We start from the raw sequence: 22,252 nt of genomic DNA, 5'->3' as shown, positions 1-22,252 counted from the left end.
AATATATTATATTAAATTAAGTTTAAATGTCAAGTATAAATTCTTGGGATAATAAATTAATGCTACAGCTGTCATGGAAGGGGACATTAGAGCTATGAATGCAAGATTAGCACATACAATAGAGGTCCCCATACACTACTGCGAATTGTCTGAAATCACATCAGATTTCCATCGAAACCCAGCAAGAGTTCTTCCATCCAAATTGCCCATTTGTACATGCGACTTATCAGATGCGATTTATGCACAACACTTTTATTGGCAAGCTGCTCAATCAGAGGTAATGTCATTCAGGTGCCAACAGGGAGGGGTAAATCTTGTTAGGAAAAAAAAATGTGATTTATGCACAAGGAGTTCAACTGAAATTGGATGGAATACATCACAGGTGCTAAAAAAGCAATGGGCCCTGATAGCTGCACATCGGATTTATCATTCATACAGCATATCTGACCTCTCACCCGATGAACACAGGATCGCGCATTGGATCAAATGTCAAACACATACGATTTGGCCACTTTTCACCCAATTTCTCGGCCTGTTGGAATTGGGTGAATAGAGGCTAAAATCGCACTAGTACATGGGGGTCTTTATGGTTATATTTATTTTTTTAACAGTCCCCATCAGTGGTTTCTGTGTGAAGGAACTAGTGATAAAGAGCAGATATGCTTTGGCTCACGCTTCTACATTTACAGGATATAAGGTAATGCATTTGGTAAAAGTATCAAAAAAAAAAAATAAAAAAAAAAAAATAAAAAAAAAAAAATTACATTATTAGTAGATCCCCATTGAAAATACACCAGAAAGTGACTATATGACAATCTACAAAATCCAAACAAAATTCTTATTTTTGTAGCACACGCTGAGGAACAGTATAAGGCAGATTCAATTAGCCATGGGCTGTACATCTATTTTCCTGTTCCGATAAGCAGATTCTGCTTGTGCCTCCAAACGCTGCCTGGGTTACAGGTAGAAGGCCTGATTCAGACCTGCACCCATTGCCAATGTTGAATGGAGTTTAGCCATTTATTTTCTTCTGCACACATATCCAGATCCTGTGAACACATTTGTGATCATATCCAGATCCTGTGAACACATTTGTGATCATGTGATCGAAGTTCAGTAAGGTCTTAAAAAAGGTGTGTGTGGTGTGTGTGTGTGTGTGTGTGTGTGTGTGTGTGTGTGTGTGTTATATATATTCTTGCAAACTGCACAGAACACCTGGATGGTCAACCTTTGTCTCTTTTGGATAGAACCTCAAAGACAATCAATAAATAGATTTCACAAAAACATTATAATAAAAAAAGGCATAATAAAAAAACACACAAGATATGAAAATGCCAAGGAGCAAATGAATGCCTAAGAAAATCCATTGATCACAATTGAGCTACAGAGACATGAAAAATACAATATATTCCAACAAATCTATATTTATGAAATTGGTTTTATTGTTATCAGCTGTTGAGTAATGGCACATGCACTTAGAACAGTGCCGCATTGATAACAGCTAGAATATGACTATGACAGGTAGAAGGATGCTAATCAGTTACAGGAAAGCATTAGATGTAGCACCAGCAGGGTTTATTTATCATTGTGTGATCAGGCATGAGTACTTCCCCTTCACCTTAAGCCATCAAAGACAGCAACTGTGAATGTACAAATACAGTGTTTCTCCAGCACTGCCACAGGACACCAGCTTCAGGCTAATGGTGCATACCTATACTAGCTTACACACACAGATAACATACAGTACTGCATTTTCCAGGACACTGGCTGTGAAGTCATCCTATTCTCTCTTTATAAATGTATTTTAAGGGTAATGTATCAAACCATCTAAAGACCACAGACAGGGAAGATTTCTATAATAACTAATCTGCTTCTATCTAATCATTTTATAGGATGCGGTTGAGAAATTATAGCTAGGAGTAGATCAGCTGCTATTGGCAATTTCTCCACTTGCCCTCTTTACAAGGTTTGTTACATCTCCCCCATAGTACAATACACATCAAATATTTATGAGAAGGAACAAAATACTGGCTGCTTGGGTACATCAGACTAGAATGACTTATCCGGAGAAGGGATCAAACCCTTACCCCAGCAGCATTGCTTCTTACCCAACATCCTAAGTTACAAGTTACAATCACACTTGACTTCTGTGAGCATCAGTGAATGGCAGATTCAGAAGAAACCATTTAAAAATCCACAGCTATTGCAGCTACAGGGGGAATGTAACATCGTTAGTAAGCCGGTTAGAGGAAAGGTCTTCCAGATATACAATTATTGGTAGGAGGTGTGGGGGATATGGGTTGGCAGAAGTGAATATATTTTTTTATTTCACAAAGAAAAAAAAAACCACACGCACCTTTCCTCGAGGACAAATTCCCTTTGCTTGACCAGACTACTTATTATTTTGTGTTCTCTCATTTTAGTAAATGCTTCATATTGATATTTAATAAAGTGCATTAGTTTCAATGTTGTCACAATTCCAAGACACCATGCCCGGTTATCTGCAGAATAGCGCAATACAATGGAGTGGTTGAATTTAATGTCTTATCTAAAAATATACCTAACTTTATTTATTTTTAAATATAAAATCTACATTATCTGGGGTTTGTAATCCTGTATCAAAAGCCATGAACTCCTAAGCTATGCCTCCTCCCCTTAAAAAAAATAACGAATTACATTCTGAAACTCTGAAGATTCACTATTATCTAGTCCTGATATAATGACCTATACTAAGAAGTGCAACTGGGCCCAAGCAGAACAAGTGCTAACTAAGATGGAACATACTGTAGTATGAGCTGAATAACTAATCTGCAAGATTTATTCCGCCAAGATCACCTAGTTGTGCTTTTTCTGTATTGTAAATGTGGATAACAGGGTTAGAGCCCATTTTGGAAACACAATGTCTACTTGATCGCTAGGTACACTCTCTACAACAGATGCCTGTAAGGCTGGTCTTTAGGGGACCTCACACACACACACACAGAAAGGTAATACAGATAGTACCTAACCATCATATAGCCCAGCAATAGAGTTACAAAAAATAACCTTCACTCTTTCAGGCACAATTATAAAAGCCTACACAGCTGGACTACTAGGCCCCATACATCTGCGATGGATTGGTGCAATTACACGATCCGCCCCAGCACTGAGGAATGGGGGTGATCCAACATAGTGGACTTCCTCAATTTGCCAATACCAGCCAAAATAGGATCAGGATGGGCACATCAACTAAAATGTAAATGTAGTTTGACAGATTCTCCAACAGAATACGATGGCCACCGCTGTATGTGTTGGATTGGCAGATTGAGGGATCAGGGAAATACCTGTACAGTGCAGATTGTATGGCCTGCATTAGCCATAAAGGAAAGAGAACTTGGTACGGGTATTATTAGAGCTCCAAGCATTCTGTAGTCTCACAAGCTTTCCACTACCTTTCAAAAATCTGCATTGTAGGAGATTAAATAGCATTCAGAAAATCCGCCATCAGTTGATTTGAGATTACAGTTGACTCTTCTGTTTGAACAAGACTTTATGGCTAAGTGGTGCCTGAGAGAACACGGTTTGCCCTGAAGGTACACTTAACATTTTCACAGGTCCATGAGGAAGATCTGAACTGATCTTGTAAAAGGCACCTACTGTATCCAACACTTGTCTATCTGGCAGGTACAATATAAAATGTAAAACTAAAGTAATATTAAACACACACAGTCCAAGCTCCCTGGGACTTCTGTTACTTTATTTGGAGTCTTTAGGAGAGGAGCGCAGTGGCTCTAGTAAATGAGAGGAGATGTACGAAGAGTCACACGAAGAGTCATCGTGTAAGGCACAAAATGCTGCCCTGACACCTACAGTAATGGCAGCTGTGCTCCCTGGGTGCGAGAAGAGAGAGAAAACCTCAGACACGGATGACCGGAGTAGTGGCAGTAAGGGGCACAGTAGAGCCGCACTCATAGTCCATGTCCACAGTAGTCTGCATGTTTGTGCTTAGGCTGCTCATGGAAGTGCCTGTGCCAGTCTGACGTTCTCTTAGGCTCTGCAAGTAACTCTGCAACAGAGGGGGGGAAAAAAGCTGTAAGGTTCCAAAAGCTATAATTACGTGACATTAACAGGCAGTAAACAGAGTGGAACAAAACAAATACTACAAATAACAGTTTCTGCAAAATTACAGACAATTCCTGTCTTGATGTAAGCATCACTGCCTAAATGCAAACCAGTCAATATACAGTAATTAGATACGGCCATCATTTATGCTCATCACAAGCAGAATCCTCAACATGAAAGTCTATAGGTCACACATTGGGCTGGACGGCCTTAAAAAGATAAAATACGGTACTTGTTTCCTAGCACGGCCACAATCTTATGGATCGTGTACCTTTAAGTTAAGGTACACGATCCATACGATGGACCCGATTTCCTTTGAAATCAGGTCCATTTTGCCGGCTAGGACACAATATCGGGGGCATCGCGTCGGTCGGGACCATTAACATTGGTCCTGACGCGACCGACGCGATGCCCCCGATTTTTACATAGGCTTTAATGTTAAAAAATATTTTAACATTGAAATCGTGAGAAAATGTGAAAAATGTGAAATGGGCCAATATGACCCATTTCACATTATAGATGTCCCCGTCGTCACCCCACGATAGACGCCAACCCGAAGCGTGGCGAGCGCAGCGAGCCCGCGAGGGGCGGCGGTGCGCGTCCTACGACCTTTTCATTCCCCTACTATCCCCGTCGGCGTGGAGTTGAGAAAAGAAAGTGTGGTGAGCGCAGCGAGCCACCGAGCCCAAAGCGAGGGGACGCGTATAACTTCACAGGTATACGCGTCCGCTCGCCACGCTTCGGGCTCGCCACACTATTCTATTCTCAACTCCACGCCGACGTGGATAGTAGGGGAATGAAAAGGTCGGAGGACGCGCACCGCCGCCCCTCGCGGGCTCGCTGCGCTCGCCACGCTTCGGGTTGGCGTCTATCGTGGGGTGGTGGTTTACGCCGTTAAATTTGGGGGGGTTGGGAATATTTTACATTGAATCCAATGTAAAATCGGGTCCCAGGGACCTGATTTACATTTCATTCAATGAAAAAATCGGGTCGAAAATCGGTCGGTCGCGTCGATCGCATCGCATGCGACCAAATCGCATGCGATGCGATCGACCCGATTTTTCCGACACGACCACCCGATGTAAATCGGTGTGGCCGTGCTAGGAAACAAGTACCTAAAATACTAATATTACAAAAAAGAAACAAGCACTGCAAAGCTATGCTGGTCATACACTGAATGTCCGCATTCACTGGTTTCAATAAACAGCAACACAGAAGGGCAATGCAACTACCTGAGTGCAATAAAGGTTTCATAGCAGAAATTTAACTGCATTTCCTTCATATATTGATTTAACACTTTATAGCCATTGGGCTCAGCATCAGCTGTGCAGCAGCAGCAGCGGTCTCTCATATATTCCATTAGGATGTGCGTTCTGCTCTACAGTGCACTCCAGCACACGCAGCAGTGTGCACTAGTGACCGACTTGTTTGCCATGTCAGTAATGCACATCTGATTCAGAGACGTACGCTATGCTGATACTTATGGAGCGATTATCAGCCAACTGCGCATGCGCTATGACCGCAATGTGCACGCAACAATTGCCATTACCATACTCGCATGAAGGATATATTTGCAAGTGATTGACAGGAAGAAGCCAATTTGTGGGAGGCAATGGAGAATCTCAAGTTTTTGGGACAGGTCTCAGAGTCACACTGCGATCCTGTAAGCAAATAAACATGACGCCGGCATCAGCGATCCCTCAGCAAGTCTGCGTAAAACAAACTCAGGTCACTGAGTCAATGTGTGTATGAACTGTATTCAGTGGTACATATATGCACACAGTTGGCTCCGGTAGGTCTCATTATAATTACTGGCGGTTGCGCATTAGCATATTGCCGCACATCTGCTGCATACACATTGCCCGTTGCAGAGACATTATAGTTATGCCACTATATTTGTTGGTATTCCTATGTATATAGGCTGACTGAATGTGAAAGGAAGCATTTAGTTAACCAATAAAGCCTTCATTTTGCAAAACATCTCATTAGGTAAAAAAAAAAAAAAAAAAAAACCTGCAAACCCAAACATGGCGATTCTCTCACCGGTGCAAGGATGTCCCCAGTGTATCTTTTCATAGTGTTGGCCTTACGTCGGTATGACCCTTCTTGTGAAGGAACGGTCTGCCGCTTTTTGGCCTCTTTCTGACGAATTCTAAGAAGCTGTAGGCGTTTCTGGCGTCTGCTTAGTATCACTGTCAAATAAAGAAAGAAACAATCGGAGAAGTTACAGAAAATGAGATTGTACAGTTCGGAAAAGCAGAGCAGCAAAATCCCAGTTTAAGTTTCAGGACATGTGTGCCAAGATACAATGATAGACTAGTTCCAGGAAAACATGGCCAGTGTGTAAATCCCATGGAAGGAGTTAAAAAAAAATAATTTGTTAATTCAAAGAGGGTAAGTTTTGTGTCATCTCCGCCAGCGACAAAAGTATGAACATAAAACAGATTGGGAACAAGTAATATACATTTGAATTAAGTTCTTAGTTTTAAAAATGGATTTGTTTGCCATTACTGCAAAATGGGTGATCAGCAATTTCCAAGCAATGAGCAGAGTTTTGTATCCACTTCGTGCAGTGTGAATTGTTGCAGACATAGAATTACATTGGCCTGTAGTCCTCATAAATTGTGACAGAAGGTCAATAGCTTTTCATCCCCTCACATTTAGCGCTAACCCGTAAACACTTCAGTACTCATGACCGTCACATGGCCTGCAGACTCAAGTCACAGAGCTTATTCCTACAAGCTGGACACATTATGCAGCCTTTGTATTGCAGACACAATTAGCACATTATAGTAATATTTCCATGTCACGAGACTATAAAACGCAGCTATGCCCCAGAGGACAATTACATCTAACCATGAAAAGTTTCATATAAAGTCATAGGAATAATAGTAAACTTACAAACTCTGACTGCAAAGTTAAAACACCCAGTAGTACAGTGTTTTTCAAGCACTGTGCCGTGTCACACTAGTGTGCCTTGAGCTGTTCTCAAGTGTGCCCCCAGATCTAGAGATGCTCAAACCAGCTTACATCCACATCCAGTTCAATGGTTATTTACTGTGTCACTTCTTTTCACGTAAAAGGACCAGTGTATTTTATTTTTGTTACCTGTGGGCTCCGGTGTGATTGTTTTTATATCGGGGCCAATAGGTTTGTTTGTTTTTTTCCTGTGGGGGCCAATGTGTTTTGCCCTGTGGGGATCTGATGGTGTGCCTTGGCAATTTTAAAATCTTATTTAGTGTCCGCACAAAAGGTTGAAAATCTCTGCAGAAGTAGATGATCATTCCTGACCATCACAAATGGTTATTGCCAGCCCTGCAGGAACACTGATAAAAGTCAGCCTCCTCTTAAGGATAGAACATGGACGAGTTCCATCTGGTCTATTTAAAATAATTTTCCCAGATTATGGAAAAAAAGAACAAAACCCATCAATGTAATAAAGACCATCTTATTCTGATCCTTATCAGCTTGGAACAAGCAAATACCTTGAGATTTCTTATGCTCTTTGTACATGTTAGTACACTTAAAAGCAGCCAGTCTCAAGCAAGTCTTTTTAAAACAGTAAGTAAAGTAAACCAAGTAACTACTGTAGTGTTTTATTTAATTTATTTAAATAAAATATGAAATGCTCGGTTCTGACCTCGAACACATGCAACCTCAAGATAATGCATTAGCCGCCAACAGTTGTGTTGTGAGCGTGAGACAGGATAATTTTAAGCAGCTCGCTCAGTAAGCAAAGCTAATGCAGTACGTTACAGAACCAGAGCTCTGTATTTGACATCTTTTTAATATTATTGCGGTTGTACAAAGAAGAGATGCAAGTAGAAATTGGCACAGTAGTGAGGGTGCACTAGGGTGGTTAGTGTATGCAGAGGGGTCTCAATATACCTAGCCTCAATCGCTATGCTCCAACAAGCAGGAATAGTGCTTTTTGCACATGAACGTGCTTCGTAAATTGCGACGTTTTGTGACAATACTGCACTGATTAAATGGATATGCAGCACTTCCATATCTTTGATCAACAGAGTATCTAAATTGCAGCAATTCATATACAGACTCAGACTTAGGGGGGTATTTAATGTTTAGGTCACGGCGGTTGAGCTTGGTTTTCCGTTCTCGGTCAGCTCGACCGAGAACATGCAGGCGGGATTCAATATCCCGCCTGCCGGAGAGCGAAAAGTGGGCGTGACAGCGAGTTGCGGCCTGCAGCTCGTCACTTCCCAGCCGCTCTCGGCAGAACGAGCCCAACAGCTAGTGAAGTTGGGCTCGTTCTGCCGAGAAACCCTGCTCAACGCTGGTCGGGGAAGACAGCATTGAATAGGGCCCGGCGGCCATCTCCCATGGGGAGATGGTCGCCGGCGATTGAATACCCCCCTTAGTCGCACACAGATATACAAACCTCACATATAAAATTAATCAGTGCAGTCTGGTGACGCAGTGTTGTTATATTGCAATTAAGATGCAGCCATCAGAGGCGTGGCCTGGAGTAGCTTGGAGTAGGCAGCATTTGTCAGCTCTCCTGCTTAAAATCCTGCTACCAGAAGAACATTTCTACTATTCTGCATCTGGGGTGATACTCTACATTCTGTAGCCACTTCTGAGCCACTTTACGGGGCTCCTGCTCTGCTCTCTGTCCACCGACCACTGGATGTTTAGCGTGACCTAGTCCGGTAGTGTGGCGTCCCTGAGCCCACCAGCTGTCTCCCGGTGCAGTGTGTGGCTGACGCTGTCCTCCTGCTTCGCTAATCTGTGTGCTGTGGTTTCTCCTTGGTGGCCTTTCCTGACGGCTTGCTGAGACCTTCAGTGATTTGGTCCCCGGCAACTGTCCACTCATTTTGCCGCTTCTCCTGGTGTGTTGAGATCCGAGCCCATCTTGGAATCCACCTGATCCTTGAAAGCGGTGAGCTCTGGTGGCGTGCTAACAACTGCCATCTTATGGCTTCATTGATTTATGGATGGCGATTTTGGCTCCCCCTATCCTTTCTACAGTGAGTCACTTGTCCTGAGGGATTCAGTATTGAATCCCGGCGGTCGGGATCCCGGCGTTCAGATTCCCGACGCCGGAATCCCGACAGCCGAAATGCCGACAAGGGGGGGGACATGGATCGCCCCCCCCTTGCGGGCTCGCTGCGCTCGCCACGCAGCGGGCCCGGTGCCTCGCTACGCTCGGCACGCTAATTTATTCTCCCTCCAGGGGTGTTGTGGACACCCCAGGAGGGAGAATGTGTCGGCATTTCGGCGGTCGGGATTCCGCGGTCGGGATTCTGAACGCCAGGATCCCGACCGCCGGGATTTTAACTGCATCCCGTCCTGAGTTATGGAAAGCTCTTTGCAATGGATCCTCTGCGCCACAACAGCTTATTATTATTTGTGCTGGATGCTCCCCTGCTCTTTATTGTGCAAATTGAGACAGTGCTGTTTTTGAGACTTTCTCTTTTCATAGCACACAATATTGGCTAGACTAATGAATAATATTTAAGTATATCTCACTACTGTGGATGCCGTTTTTATTTCCATTTGATTTTACCTAATGTGTGTTACTTATTTGGCTTGTAGTAGGGAGGCAGAGCTAGTATATTCTGGCTCTGAGTGTTTTCAATTTTTGACCTCATATTCTCATGTATACATTAGGCTGCTTATTTCTCAGACTACTGTTAGGTACTGAATGGAGAGGCAATTGTATTTGAATTGCGCACTCGCTGTGTAGATACCTGTGTAGGACCTCTTATGTTATAGTTGTGATTATACAAAACTTGTGGAAATGATGTGATGCAGGCTTTTGTGATTAATAAACAAAATGCTACGAGAACCACAGCACAGAAACGAAAATTGGCAGACATAGGAGAGGATGTAGAGGAGGGCAACACAACAAGAACCAAAAACATCACGACAAACAAGTAGAACAACCACATAATCCCAATGACAATAAAGGTATTTTTAATTTGAGCAGCACAGAACTTACGACACCAGCCAAAAAAGCCCTTCAAAAAGGCCTAAAATTTGCACCAAACCACAAACTAGACAAATTTGAAACATACCTTGACATTAAAGCTTTTACTAGGAAGCTGACACTCAAGAAATATTTTGCTAGGGAAACAGTACAATACACACCCAGAAACACTGAAGACATTTACAAACACACGACTCTAAAAAAACCTTCCAAATTTAATCCAACACACATAAGGGGGCACCTCATCAATACATTCGAGACAATGGTAATTAATGACATGGAAAAAATAGACACCACCAACAAAAATAGAACCAAAATCAACCTCACAAAAGCAGAGAGAGAGGCCATCACAGCATTAAGAGACAATAAAAATCTGACACTGAAACCGGCAGACAAAGGGGGAGGGTTAGTCATCATGGACACAGCTAAATACACAGAGGAGTCACTCAGACTGCTAGGGGACCAGACAACATACCGCATACTCAAGGGAGACCCAACTTCAAAATACAAAGAAGAACTACAATCACTACTCATCAAGGGACACAGTTTAAACATACTGAACAAAAAAGAATTTGAGTACATCAACCCCACCAATCCAGTGATACCTGTTTTCTATCAACTACCCAAAATACATAAAGACACAGTAAACCCACCAGGGAGACCTATAATTTCCGGCATTGATTCCATAACAGCTAACTTATCAAGATACATAGATACATTCTTACAGAAACACGTCAGTACACAAAGATCATACTTTAGGGACACCACTCATACACTGCAAACACTTTCAGAGGTTGAATGGAAGGAGGGAATGTGGCTAGCAACCAGCGATGTCACTTCCCTCTACACCATAATAGAACACACACACGGAATAGAAGCAGCAAAACACTTCCTAGAATCAGACACCACCATACCACAGGAACAAACCACCTTCATCCTTGACTCAATCCACTACATACTCAATCATAATTACACCTGGTTTGACAATCAATTCTACCTACAGACCAAGGGTACTGCGATGGGGACGAGGTTTGCCCCGAGCTATGCCAATCTCTTTATGAGTAAGTGGGAGGAGGAAAACATATGGAGTGGGCATGGCTTCGGGGGAAACCTCGTCCTCTGGCGCAGATTCATCGACGATGTACTTTTCATATGGGAGGGAACAGAAGCAGAATTACTTGAATTTACTAAACACATCAACAACAATAACCTAAATCTTCATTTCACTACACAGTACAGTCAGTCAAAAGTAGAATTCTTGGATCTCGAGATATACATTCACAACAACATCATAGCCACTAAAACATTCCACAAACCAGTAGATGTGAACAGCTACATCCTCTCCACCAGCAGCCATCACCCAAACTGGATAAACAGCATACCCACAGGGCAATTCACACGCATCAGAAGAAACTGCTCCAGATTGGAGGAGTACAAACAACAAGGACAGGAACTCAAACAGAAATTCATTGAAAAAAAGTACAACCCACAGACAGTTGAGGAGGCATACACCAGAGCGCTTACAATAGACAGGTCAACACTAATCAATAAGAATCACACAACAAAGAACACCGAAACCAATGAAGGCCCATATTTCATCACTCAATACAATGACTCGGCCAAACAAATAAAACAAATAATAAATAAACACTGGTACATTTTGAAGCAGGATGATACACTAGCAGAAAACCTAACTGAAAAACCAAAGACAGTATACCGTAAAGCACCTGATCTCAAAAAACAATTAATACACAACCACATACCACCCAAAAACCTTACACAGAGCAGACTGGACGGATCAACACACGCACTGGGATTCCACTATTGTGGTACATGCGCAGCATGTAAAATAACAGACAGGAAAGGACAAAGGAAAGTGACAGATATTATCTCACACACCACAGGACAGACATACAAAATCAAACAAGAGATGACGTGCCATACCAAAGGGGTGATATACCTTATATCATGCCCATGCAATAAACAATATGTAGGGAGAACCATCAGACCCATAAAAACCAGAATGTATGAACACATTCACAACATCAGAAAGGGATTTGAACAACACAGTCTATCACAACATTTCAATGAGACACACAATAGAGACCCCAAAGGGATGACATTCACCGCCATTTCACTAGTACCACACAACTGGAGAGGGGGTGACTATATCAAGAAAATAAATAAGGAAGAACTTAGGTGGATCTATAAATTACAGACAATGCAACCCAAAGGGCACAATGTCGACTTCAACATAAGCGACATAGTATAGACACGACACACCTTCACCCCCATTCATTTAGGGGGTCTTGAAAACAGCCACATCTACAGGTGTCACATCTACACCATATACTGTGCCCAGTACAAGTTTAGCTTATTTTAATCCATTATTTTAATCAAGTTGATACCTTCATCATTCATTCTGCCATAACTCAACTGAAATCAAATCCAGTGCATTTCAATAGACCCTGATTCCATCTCAATACAATCCAACCTCTCAGCACCATTTTGCGGTACAGACACCCCAAACCCACACCCCCATGCTCCCACAAACGGAGAAGGTTGACAGCAAAAAATACTCAAACTATAACAATCTTAAACTTCGGTGCTTAAACAACAGTAACTCTACACAAATAGCACCCAATCAGTATGTATGTGCAAGTCACTTTGCCTGTCAAGCAAAAAAGTTGACATGGTCAACATACAAAGATGTGTCTACACATCAGACCAAACAACTTGCAGCCACAAGCTACGTAACGCATATCAGCTTGACGGCACCACTGACAGGCTACAACCCCGCCCACTACAGAACCAACAACCAATGACTGAGCTCCTGGGCGGGTAGAAATACAGGTAGACAAGAGACAGCACTGCATCCTTGATAAAGGCACGCATGTGCCGAAACGCGTTGGACACCAGGACACAAGCCCTGCACCCATACAGCCACCCCAAAGTCTCCTCCGCAAGGAGTCGAGCGCGCGCCGCTGCAGGACTTCCGTCACCCCGGGTAACGCCGTCCAGCCGAACCCGGAAGTGACGCGAACGACTGCATCAGCGGTGCGGACCAGACTGTCGGCTATCGCACCAAGTGAGGACGCCGGTGAAGACTCGTGGAAAGACGCGGCAAGCTCTCTCTGCAAGCAACGGAACCAGGTATCGGGTAAGTGAACGGTGCACCACCGGAGGGTAAGGGACGCCAGCCCACCGGTACCACCGGACACTTTCCTTGACCACCCAAACTTTTGATCTAACAGGAAACTTCCGCTGCCACTCAGCCTTACAAGTGCCCATTCACAGCTGCAAGCAGCCCCCCCCACCACCGTACCCCACCCAGCCCCATTGATTAATCAAACCCTGTGCATTGCCAAAACACAGAGGTTTCTGCCCAAGTACAATACCGCAACCCAATCTGCAGAAGACACACAGTGAGATCTGCAAGATTGGAGGTCCTTGTGACTTACCCAGCTTATGTTTAAATGTCAAAATAAAGCATTTTGTTTATTAATCACAAAAGCCTGCATCACATCATTTCCACAAGTTTTGTATAATCACAACTATAACATAAGAGGTCCTACACAGGTATCTACACAGCGAGTGCGCAATTCAAATACAATTGCATATACCAGTACCCCGGGATCTAAAGGCAGAAGAACCCAGAATCTGCTGCACCGCAGAACCAATTAAGAGTGGAGCGCAAAAACCAAACCCCCAGTACCATAGATTGCAAAATTTGCCTACGGTTTGTGCAGCATGCACTCACTACACATAAGGGGGACATATCCTTACAAGTAAATGGGAATCCTTGACCTCAGGAACAGTAGGATAGATAGGGCCAACAGTACCTTCTCACAATTTGATCAGACAGCATCTGTACTGACAAAGGGACAAGACATACAGACACGGATTTTCAAACTAGAGAAATTATTGAACAAAGAATCTAAATTGTGGTGGGACACATTTGCATTACAGTGGTATCTAGACCAAAACACAATACCGAAAGGGCTACAGATCAAAAAGAAACCTACATGCAATTTAGACAATGAGGACTTTATGAATAAATGGAACACTATTCTCAAAAACAACTCTATACAATTAATCCAACTTCTGATAGAACAACATGAAAAAGATTTAGACCACCTAAACGCAGAAATAGACTCAATACACAAAATTTTAGAGCCCCACATCACGGACGGAGAGTACAAGGAAATAGAAACAATCACGAAAGCTAGGCTAAACAAGGGGGAGGAAAACATAATAGCCAAGAAAAAATCCAAATTCCTAAGGGATAAATGGGGTATTAGAAACAAAACCATTGACAAAAAGAACAAGACACCACCCAGAAAACAACAGACTCTGACTTCACTTACCCACAAGAGACCGACCACCTTAAACAAAAAACATCTTCTCACACACCCCCTGAACAACTACAAAAAAATATACAGACACCCCAGAAACAATAACATACTAACTTACCAACAATACATGAAAGTCATACACACTGAGAGGGACACAGAAGTAGAAACAGAGGAGGGAGACACAGAGGAAACATGTGCTTCAGAGGGAGACTCCTCCTTTTCAATACATGGAGTAGAGCAAATAGATTATGCGGAAACAGCAAGACAGTCACTGGGAAGAGGCTGCATCACACAGAGAGGAGACACGGTAGAGACAACAGAGATAGGAGAAGGAGGAGACATACAAACCCAAAGGACAGGAGGGGGACACATACAAGAGGATCCCACACAACCACCACAATGGGACATCAATTTTTTAGACATAGAGGCAGGTCTCGCTGCCTGTCAGACACAAACACCAACGAGAACCACAGCACAGAAACGAAAATTGGCAGACATAGGAGAGGATGTAGAGGAGGGCAACACAACAAGAACCAAAAACATCACGACAAACAAGTAGAACAACCACATAATCCCAATGACAATAAAGGTATTTTTAATTTGAGCAGCACAGAACTTACGACACCAGCCAAAAAAGCCCTTCAAAAAGGCCTAAAATTTGCACCAAACCACAAACTAGACAAATTTGAAACATACCTTGACATTAAAGCTTTTACTAGGAAGCTGACACTCAAGAAATATTTTGCTAGGGAAACAGTACAATACACACCCAGAAACACTGAAGACATTTACAAACACACGACTCTAAAAAAACCTTCCAAATTTAATCCAACACACATAAGGGGGCACCTCATCAATACATTCGAGACAATGGTAATTAATGACATGGAAAAAATAGACACCACCAACAAAAATAGAACCAAAATCAACCTCACAAAAGCAGAGAGAGAGGCCATCACAGCATTAAGAGACAATAAAAATCTGACACTGAAACCGGCAGACAAAGGGGGAGGGTTAGTCATCATGGACACAGCTAAATACACAGAGGAGTCACTCAGACTGCTAGGGGACCAGACAACATACCGCATACTCAAGGGAGACCCAACTTCAAAATACAAAGAAGAACTACAATCACTACTCATCAAGGGACACAGTTTAAACATACTGAACAAAAAAGAATTTGAGTACATCAACCCCACCAATCCAGTGATACCTGTTTTCTATCAACTACCCAAAATACATAAAGACACAGTAAACCCACCAGGGAGACCTATAATTTCCGGCATTGATTCCATAACAGCTAACTTATCAAGATACATAGATACATTCTTACAGAAACACGTCAGTACACAAAGATCATACCTTAGGGACACCACTCATACACTGCAAACACTTTCAGAGGTTGAATGGAAGGAGGGAATGTGGCTAGCAACCAGCGATGTCACCTCCCTCTACACCATAATAGAACACACACACGGAATAGAAGCAGCAAAACACTTCCTAGAATCAGACACCACCATACCACAGGAACAAACCACCTTCATCCTTGACTCAATCCACTACATACTCAATCATAATTACACCTGGTTTGACAATCAATTCTACCTACAGACCAAGGGTACTGCGATGGGGACGAGGTTTGCCCCGAGCTATGCCAATCTCTTTATGAGTAAGTGGGAGGAGGAAAACATATGGAGTGGGCATGGCTTCGGGGGAAACCTCGTCCTCTGGCGCAGATTCATCGACGATGTACTTTTCATATGGGAGGGAACAGAAGCAGAATTACTTGAATTTACTAAACACATCAACAACAATAACCTAAATCTTCATTTCACTACACAGTACAGTCAGTCAAAAGTAGAATTCTTGGATCTCGAGATATACATTCACAACAACATCATAGCCACTAAAACATTCCACAAACCAGTAGATGTGAACAGCTACATCCTCTCCACCAGCAGCCATCACCCAAACTGGATAAACAGCATACCCACAGGGCAATTCACACGCATCAGAAGAAACTGCTCCAGATTGGAGGAGTACAAACAACAAGGACAGGAACTCAAACAGAAATTCATTGAAAAAAAGTACAACCCACAGACAGTTGAGGAGGCATACACCAGAGCGCTTACAATAGACAGGTCAACACTAATCAATAAGAATCACACAACAAAGAACACCGAAACCAATGAAGGCCCATATTTCATCACTCAATACAATGACTCGGCCAAACAAATAAAACAAATAATAAATAAACACTGGTACATTTTGAAGCAGGATGATACACTAGCAGAAAACCTAACTGAAAAACCAAAGATAGTATACCGTAAAGCACCTGATCTCAAAAAACAATTAATACACAACCACATACCACCCAAAAACCTTACACAGAGCAGACTGGACGGATCAACACACGCACTGGGATTCCACTATTGTGGTACATGCGCAGCATGTAAAATAACAGACAGGAAAGGACAAAGGAAAGTGACAGATATTATCTCACACACCACAGGACAGACATACAAAATCAAACAAGAGATGACGTGCCATACCAAAGGGGTGATATACCTTATATCATGCCCATGCAATAAACAATATGTAGGGAGAACCATCAGACCCATAAAAACCAGAATGTATGAACACATTCACAACATCAGAAAGGGATTTGAACAACACAGTCTATCACAACATTTCAATGAGACACACAATAGAGACCCCAAAGGGATGACATTCACCGCCATTTCACTAGTACCACACAACTGGAGAGGGGGTGACTATATCAAGAAAATAAATAAGGAAGAACTTAGGTGGATCTATAAATTACAGACAATGCAACCCAAAGGGCACAATGTCGACTTCAACATAAGCGACATAGTATAGACACGACACACCTTCACCCCCATTCATTTAGGGGGTCTTGAAAACAGCCACATCTACAGGTGTCACATCTACACCATATACTGTGCCCAGTACAAGTTTAGCTTATTTTAATCCATTATTTTAATCAAGTTGATACCTTCATCATTCATTCTGCCATAACTCAACTGAAATCAAATCCAGTGCATTTCAATAGACCCTGATTCCATCTCAATACAATCCAACCTCTCAGCACCATTTTGCGGTACAGACACCCCAAACCCACACCCCCATGCTCCCACAAACGGAGAAGGTTGACAGCAAAAAATACTCAAACTATAACAATCTTAAACTTCGGTGCTTAAACAACAGTAACTCTACACAAATAGCACCCAATCAGTATGTATGTGCAAGTCACTTTGCCTGTCAAGCAAAAAAGTTGACATGGTCAACATACAAAGATGTGTCTACACATCAGACCAAACAACTTGCAGCCACAAGCTACGTAACGCATATCAGCTTGACGGCACCACTGACAGGCTACAACCCCGCCCACTACAGAACCAACAACCAATGACTGAGCTCCTGGGCGGGTAGAAATACAGGTAGACAAGAGACAGCACTGCATCCTTGATAAAGGCACGCATGTGCCGAAACGCGTTGGACACCAGGACACAAGCCCTGCACCCATACAGCCACCCCAAAGTCTCCTCCGCAAGGAGTCGAGCGCGCGCCGCTGCAGGACTTCCGTCACCCCGGGTAACGCCGTCCAGCCGAACCCGGAAGTGACGCGAACGACTGCATCAGCGGTGCGGACCAGACTGTCGGCTATCGCACCAAGTGAGGACGCCGGTGAAGACTCGTGGAAAGACGCGGCAAGCTCTCTCTGCAAGCAACGGAACCAGGTATCGGGTAAGTGAACGGTGCACCACCGGAGGGTAAGGGACGCCAGCCCACCGGTACCACCGGACACTTTCCTTGACCACCCAAACTTTTGATCTAACAGGAAACTTCCGCTGCCACTCAGCCTTACAAGTGCCCATTCACAGCTGCAAGCAGCCCCCCCCACCACCGTACCCCACCCAGCCCCATTGATTAATCAAACCCTGTGCATTGCCAAAACACAGAGGTTTCTGCCCAAGTACAATACCGCAACCCAATCTGCAGAAGACACACAGTGAGATCTGCAAGATTGGAGGTCCTTGTGACTTACCCAGCTTATGTTTAAATGTCAAAATAAAGCATTTTGTTTATTAATCACAAAAGCCTGCATCACATCATTTCCACAAGTTTTGTATAATCACAACTATAACATAAGAGGTCCTACACAGGTATCTACACAGCGAGTGCGCAATTCAAATACAATTGCATATACCAGTACCCCGGGATCTAAAGGCAGAAGAACCCAGAATCTGCTGCACCGCAGAACCAATTAAGAGTGGAGCGCAAAAACCAAACCCCCAGTACCATAGACTGAATGGAGAGGACCTGTTCTGTTAAGTCCTTTTATTGCAGGAGAGCTGGCCCTAGCCTACCTAAGGTCACTTGCTTTCTTTGCCCCAGTCCGATATCCGTTTAATATCCACAACATGGGTGGGTGGTAATGGGATTCAGTAGTTAGTGGGGTAAGTTTATTTTATTGGATCCAAACATGCCTAAGTTGGGGGGGGGAGTTGTACAGGGTCAGGGGTTGTATGGTAGGTTTGTTTTGCGATTTGTTTTATTGTGAGTATTGTGGTGGGCGGGGGGTATTGGTAGCTGGGTATACTATATATATATATATATATATTTTTTTTTTTTTTTTTTTCATTCAATCTGCTTTTTAGCTGCACTACACTTTAATAGAAATCTTGTAATGTCTCAAATATGTGGGTCCCGACAGCTGTGACCCTGGGCTTGTTGCGTTTTGCTTGACTGCATATCGCCAGGTGGAATTCAACGTCCTGCCTGCCAATTGACGAAAACGGGGCGCGTCCACATAAACGTCCGTGGATTATCGAGATTCGGCCTTGATCACACCAATTCATGGCCGTTATTGACGTAACGGGCCCGGCCGCTTTTAAAGTCGGGCCCATTCTGTTAATCTGCCTCTTCAAAATCGGGAAAGACAGCATTGAACAGGAACCAGCCAATATTTCCCCTATCGCAAATAGCGGCGGGTATTGAATACACCCCTAAGTGAAATAAAAGCAGTTTTTATTGTTATGGAGTTCAAGAAAAATACAGATTCACAAATTCTGTGATCCCTTTGTTACTTATTTTTAGTAAGTGCTGAACTGTTGTGATACAGTTCCGAGTAATGTTGCTAGGTACAATAAATATATAGTGTGATCTCTATCCACACTCCCTTCAGTCCACTTCTCTCCATCGCTGACCTCTCACCTAATCACCTCCACCCACTCCCGTGTCCAAGACTTCTCACGCGCTGTCCCCCTGCACTGGAACAACCTCATGCCACCCATCAGGCTTTCTGATTCCCTTAACTCCTTCAAGCACTCCCTCAAAATCCACTTTTTTCGACTAGCCTATCCCTCCTCCTACTAACCTCTTTTGATCCTCCATCCGTTCCTACTTATCCTATTTTTTTTCGTTCGTTCACCCACCTCCTTTTAGTATGTTAACTCTTATGAGTAGTGCCCTCCTTCCTCACCCTACCTCTTTACCTCACCAGTGCTCCTGTCCTTCCCTTCCTCTACTTCATCTTCAGTGTCCTCGACAATTTCGACACCTACTTCTGAACGGATGCTGATTTTAGTTGTACCAGCTATACCTCTATTTATGCTGTATTTTATAAACACACCCTGTACGTACTACCACTACTACACAGTTCAATGTTGAATGAAGCCAGAAGAAGATAGTGTGTTCACCAGACAGCAAGTGACAAGCAGTTGTACAAAAATTCACTCAAGAAGTATGTAAAGGGGAGGTGAGAATTAGGAGTAGCGAGACAAGAGTCAAGATGGGGTGACAGATGGTCTAAGATCCGCAAGATAAGCACATGTTTAAAAGGGTATTGGAAGTGATCCAGTAGAAAATACAATAAAATAGTAAGCTAGTGGCATGCAAGCAGAGAGGGGAGGGGGTGGCAAGAGGAAGAACAGAAGCTGAATGGTAATAAGATTAAAGGGGCAGGAAGGTGTGTGGGGTTTGCAAGATTTGTCAGGAGAAAATAGGTTGTAGATTTTGTTTACGAAGTTGGTGGCAAAATCATGGACCTTTAGGGAGAAATAATGTGGACCATATGGGGTGAGATGTAACAAAAAGTGAAGTATATTTGCTTGCTTATCAAGTGAAAGGCCAGTGTTTTAAGATGCAATGATGTATCTACAGTGGAGGAAATCAGAAAGGCATGGAATTTCTGTTCGTGGTACTCAGTAGCTTCTGAACACTTTACAGATGTTAGTTCTGTTTGTGCCATGGTGGACACGAGTATGATTTTTGTGGTTCTCAAACAGTCCTCAGGACCCCACACAGGGCATGTTTTCCGGATCTCCTGGCAGGAGTCCTTGTATAACGGTCACATTTAAAAATCCACAGGCGACCTGAAAAACATGAAGCCTGTGGGGTCCTGAGGATAGAGTTTGAGAACCTGTGTTTTAAATAATATGGAGTTGCTGGAGATGCAATTTTGGTGTGTGTGCGCGTGTGTATGTGTGTGTCCATGCATGCATGCATGCATTTTAAATTAAGCTGGAAAAAGCAGTGGGGATTTAATGGAAATGTTAAAATCACCTAGTATGCAGCCAAAGCCTAGGAGAGAAGTAAGCTAATTCTCAAAGTTGTCAAGGAATAGAAAAACTGGACCTACAGTAGGATTGTGGGATTAGGGATGTAGGCAACACCAACAACAGTGGAGAAAGTCTTTATGAAGTCAATGCCATACACTGATTGAGTGTCCTCTAAAAATTAACAGAAGCAGAAGAATGCCCATGTCGGATTCATAGACCAGGAGTGTGTCTCTACAATAGGTTTCCTGTAAGCTGGGGGGGTTATAGCTAAGGAGGTTAGAGGAGGTGTTTTTTGTTTTTAAATACTACAGATGGAGGAGCCCACTAATGAAAGATAATTGGTGATTGGCATTTTGTATTTTATATTTTGGCATGGCAGAAACTCAAGTTTACAACGGTGAGCAGGCCCAAAGCTGCACTACAGAATATCAATACAAAAAACATTGATCATTTGTTTGGCTAAAAGGTAACATTCTAACATCAGTATTCAGTACTGGCATGAACACAGTGAGCAATGGTATACTTACCATCAGTATGAGAGAAGCCTTCAGCTGTAAGTTTCCACTGGACAACAATTCCTAGTATGCTCAGCACTACCCACATGCCAAGCACGACCCAGCTGAACCAGCAGAGAGAGTGTGAGGCTTCCAGACGGAGACGGTCATATACATACTGTACTAGCAGCAGCATCTCAACAAAATAATCTGCACACACAGTCATGATGGAGGCACCAAATGTAGCAGTGGAAATCACAGTGAAAAGTTTCTGCCACTGCAAGTTCAACAGAGCGAAGAGCATAGCAGATCCCATCAGAACTCCTACTGGAATCCAGGCTGTAGGCGGGTGGTAAAACTGCTCTAAGCCCACCAGGCAGGCAGTGGCCAGTAGCAGTCCAAGAAGCAGACCAGTCATAAACAAGCCCACGCTGTGCACAAGCATTGTGACCAGTCCACAAAGGAGGCCAATGCCCAAGGCAATGCCTGCGCTGAGCTCCAGGCTCAACTGTGTCTCCATGATCCGTTCCTTGTAGCAAAGTAAAAAGATGACTGCTGAACCAGCCAGCAGGCCTGACAGAAACATAATGGCTTTGAAGCACCTGTAACCTGCAAAGAGAAAGGAAAACAATCAGTGGTTACAGATACAGAGTTAGCACGCCACTGTATAATCCTGAAAGGAGGACTCATAAAACGGGTATGGATCATTGGACAGACAGCAACTAGGTTGACAAGCATTAGGTCGACATGGGGTTTTTCATTTTTTTT

General features: G+C 43.2%; 1 protein-coding gene across 3 annotated transcripts in view; it reads right to left on the bottom strand.

Annotated features, from left to right (window-relative positions):
- Nucleotides 1–1,404: 1,404 nt before the first annotated feature.
- LOC146057686 (transmembrane protein 198) overlaps nucleotides 1,405–22,252 on the bottom strand; it is a 96,649-nt gene continuing 75,801 nt past the window's right edge. For all 3 annotated transcript variants that reach the window (XM_083169207.1, XM_083169208.1, XM_083169206.1), the window contains 3 exons: nucleotides 21,518–22,093; nucleotides 6,145–6,293; nucleotides 1,405–4,045 (listed from right to left, as the gene is read on the bottom strand). In XM_083169207.1, the coding sequence (XP_083025333.1) occupies nucleotides 3,896–4,045; nucleotides 6,145–6,293; nucleotides 21,518–22,093 (875 nt within the window). In that variant the 3' untranslated portion in view covers nucleotides 1,405–3,895. The remainder of the gene's footprint in view (nucleotides 4,046–6,144; nucleotides 6,294–21,517; nucleotides 22,094–22,252) is intronic.

Source organism: Crinia signifera, chromosome 2 (assembly GCF_055691185.1).
Source record: "Crinia signifera chromosome 2, ASM5569118v1, whole genome shotgun sequence".
Lineage (NCBI taxonomy): Eukaryota > Metazoa > Chordata > Amphibia > Anura > Myobatrachidae > Crinia > Crinia signifera.
Note: the sequence above shows the minus strand (reverse complement) of the source record. Positions and strands in the feature narration are given on the sequence as shown.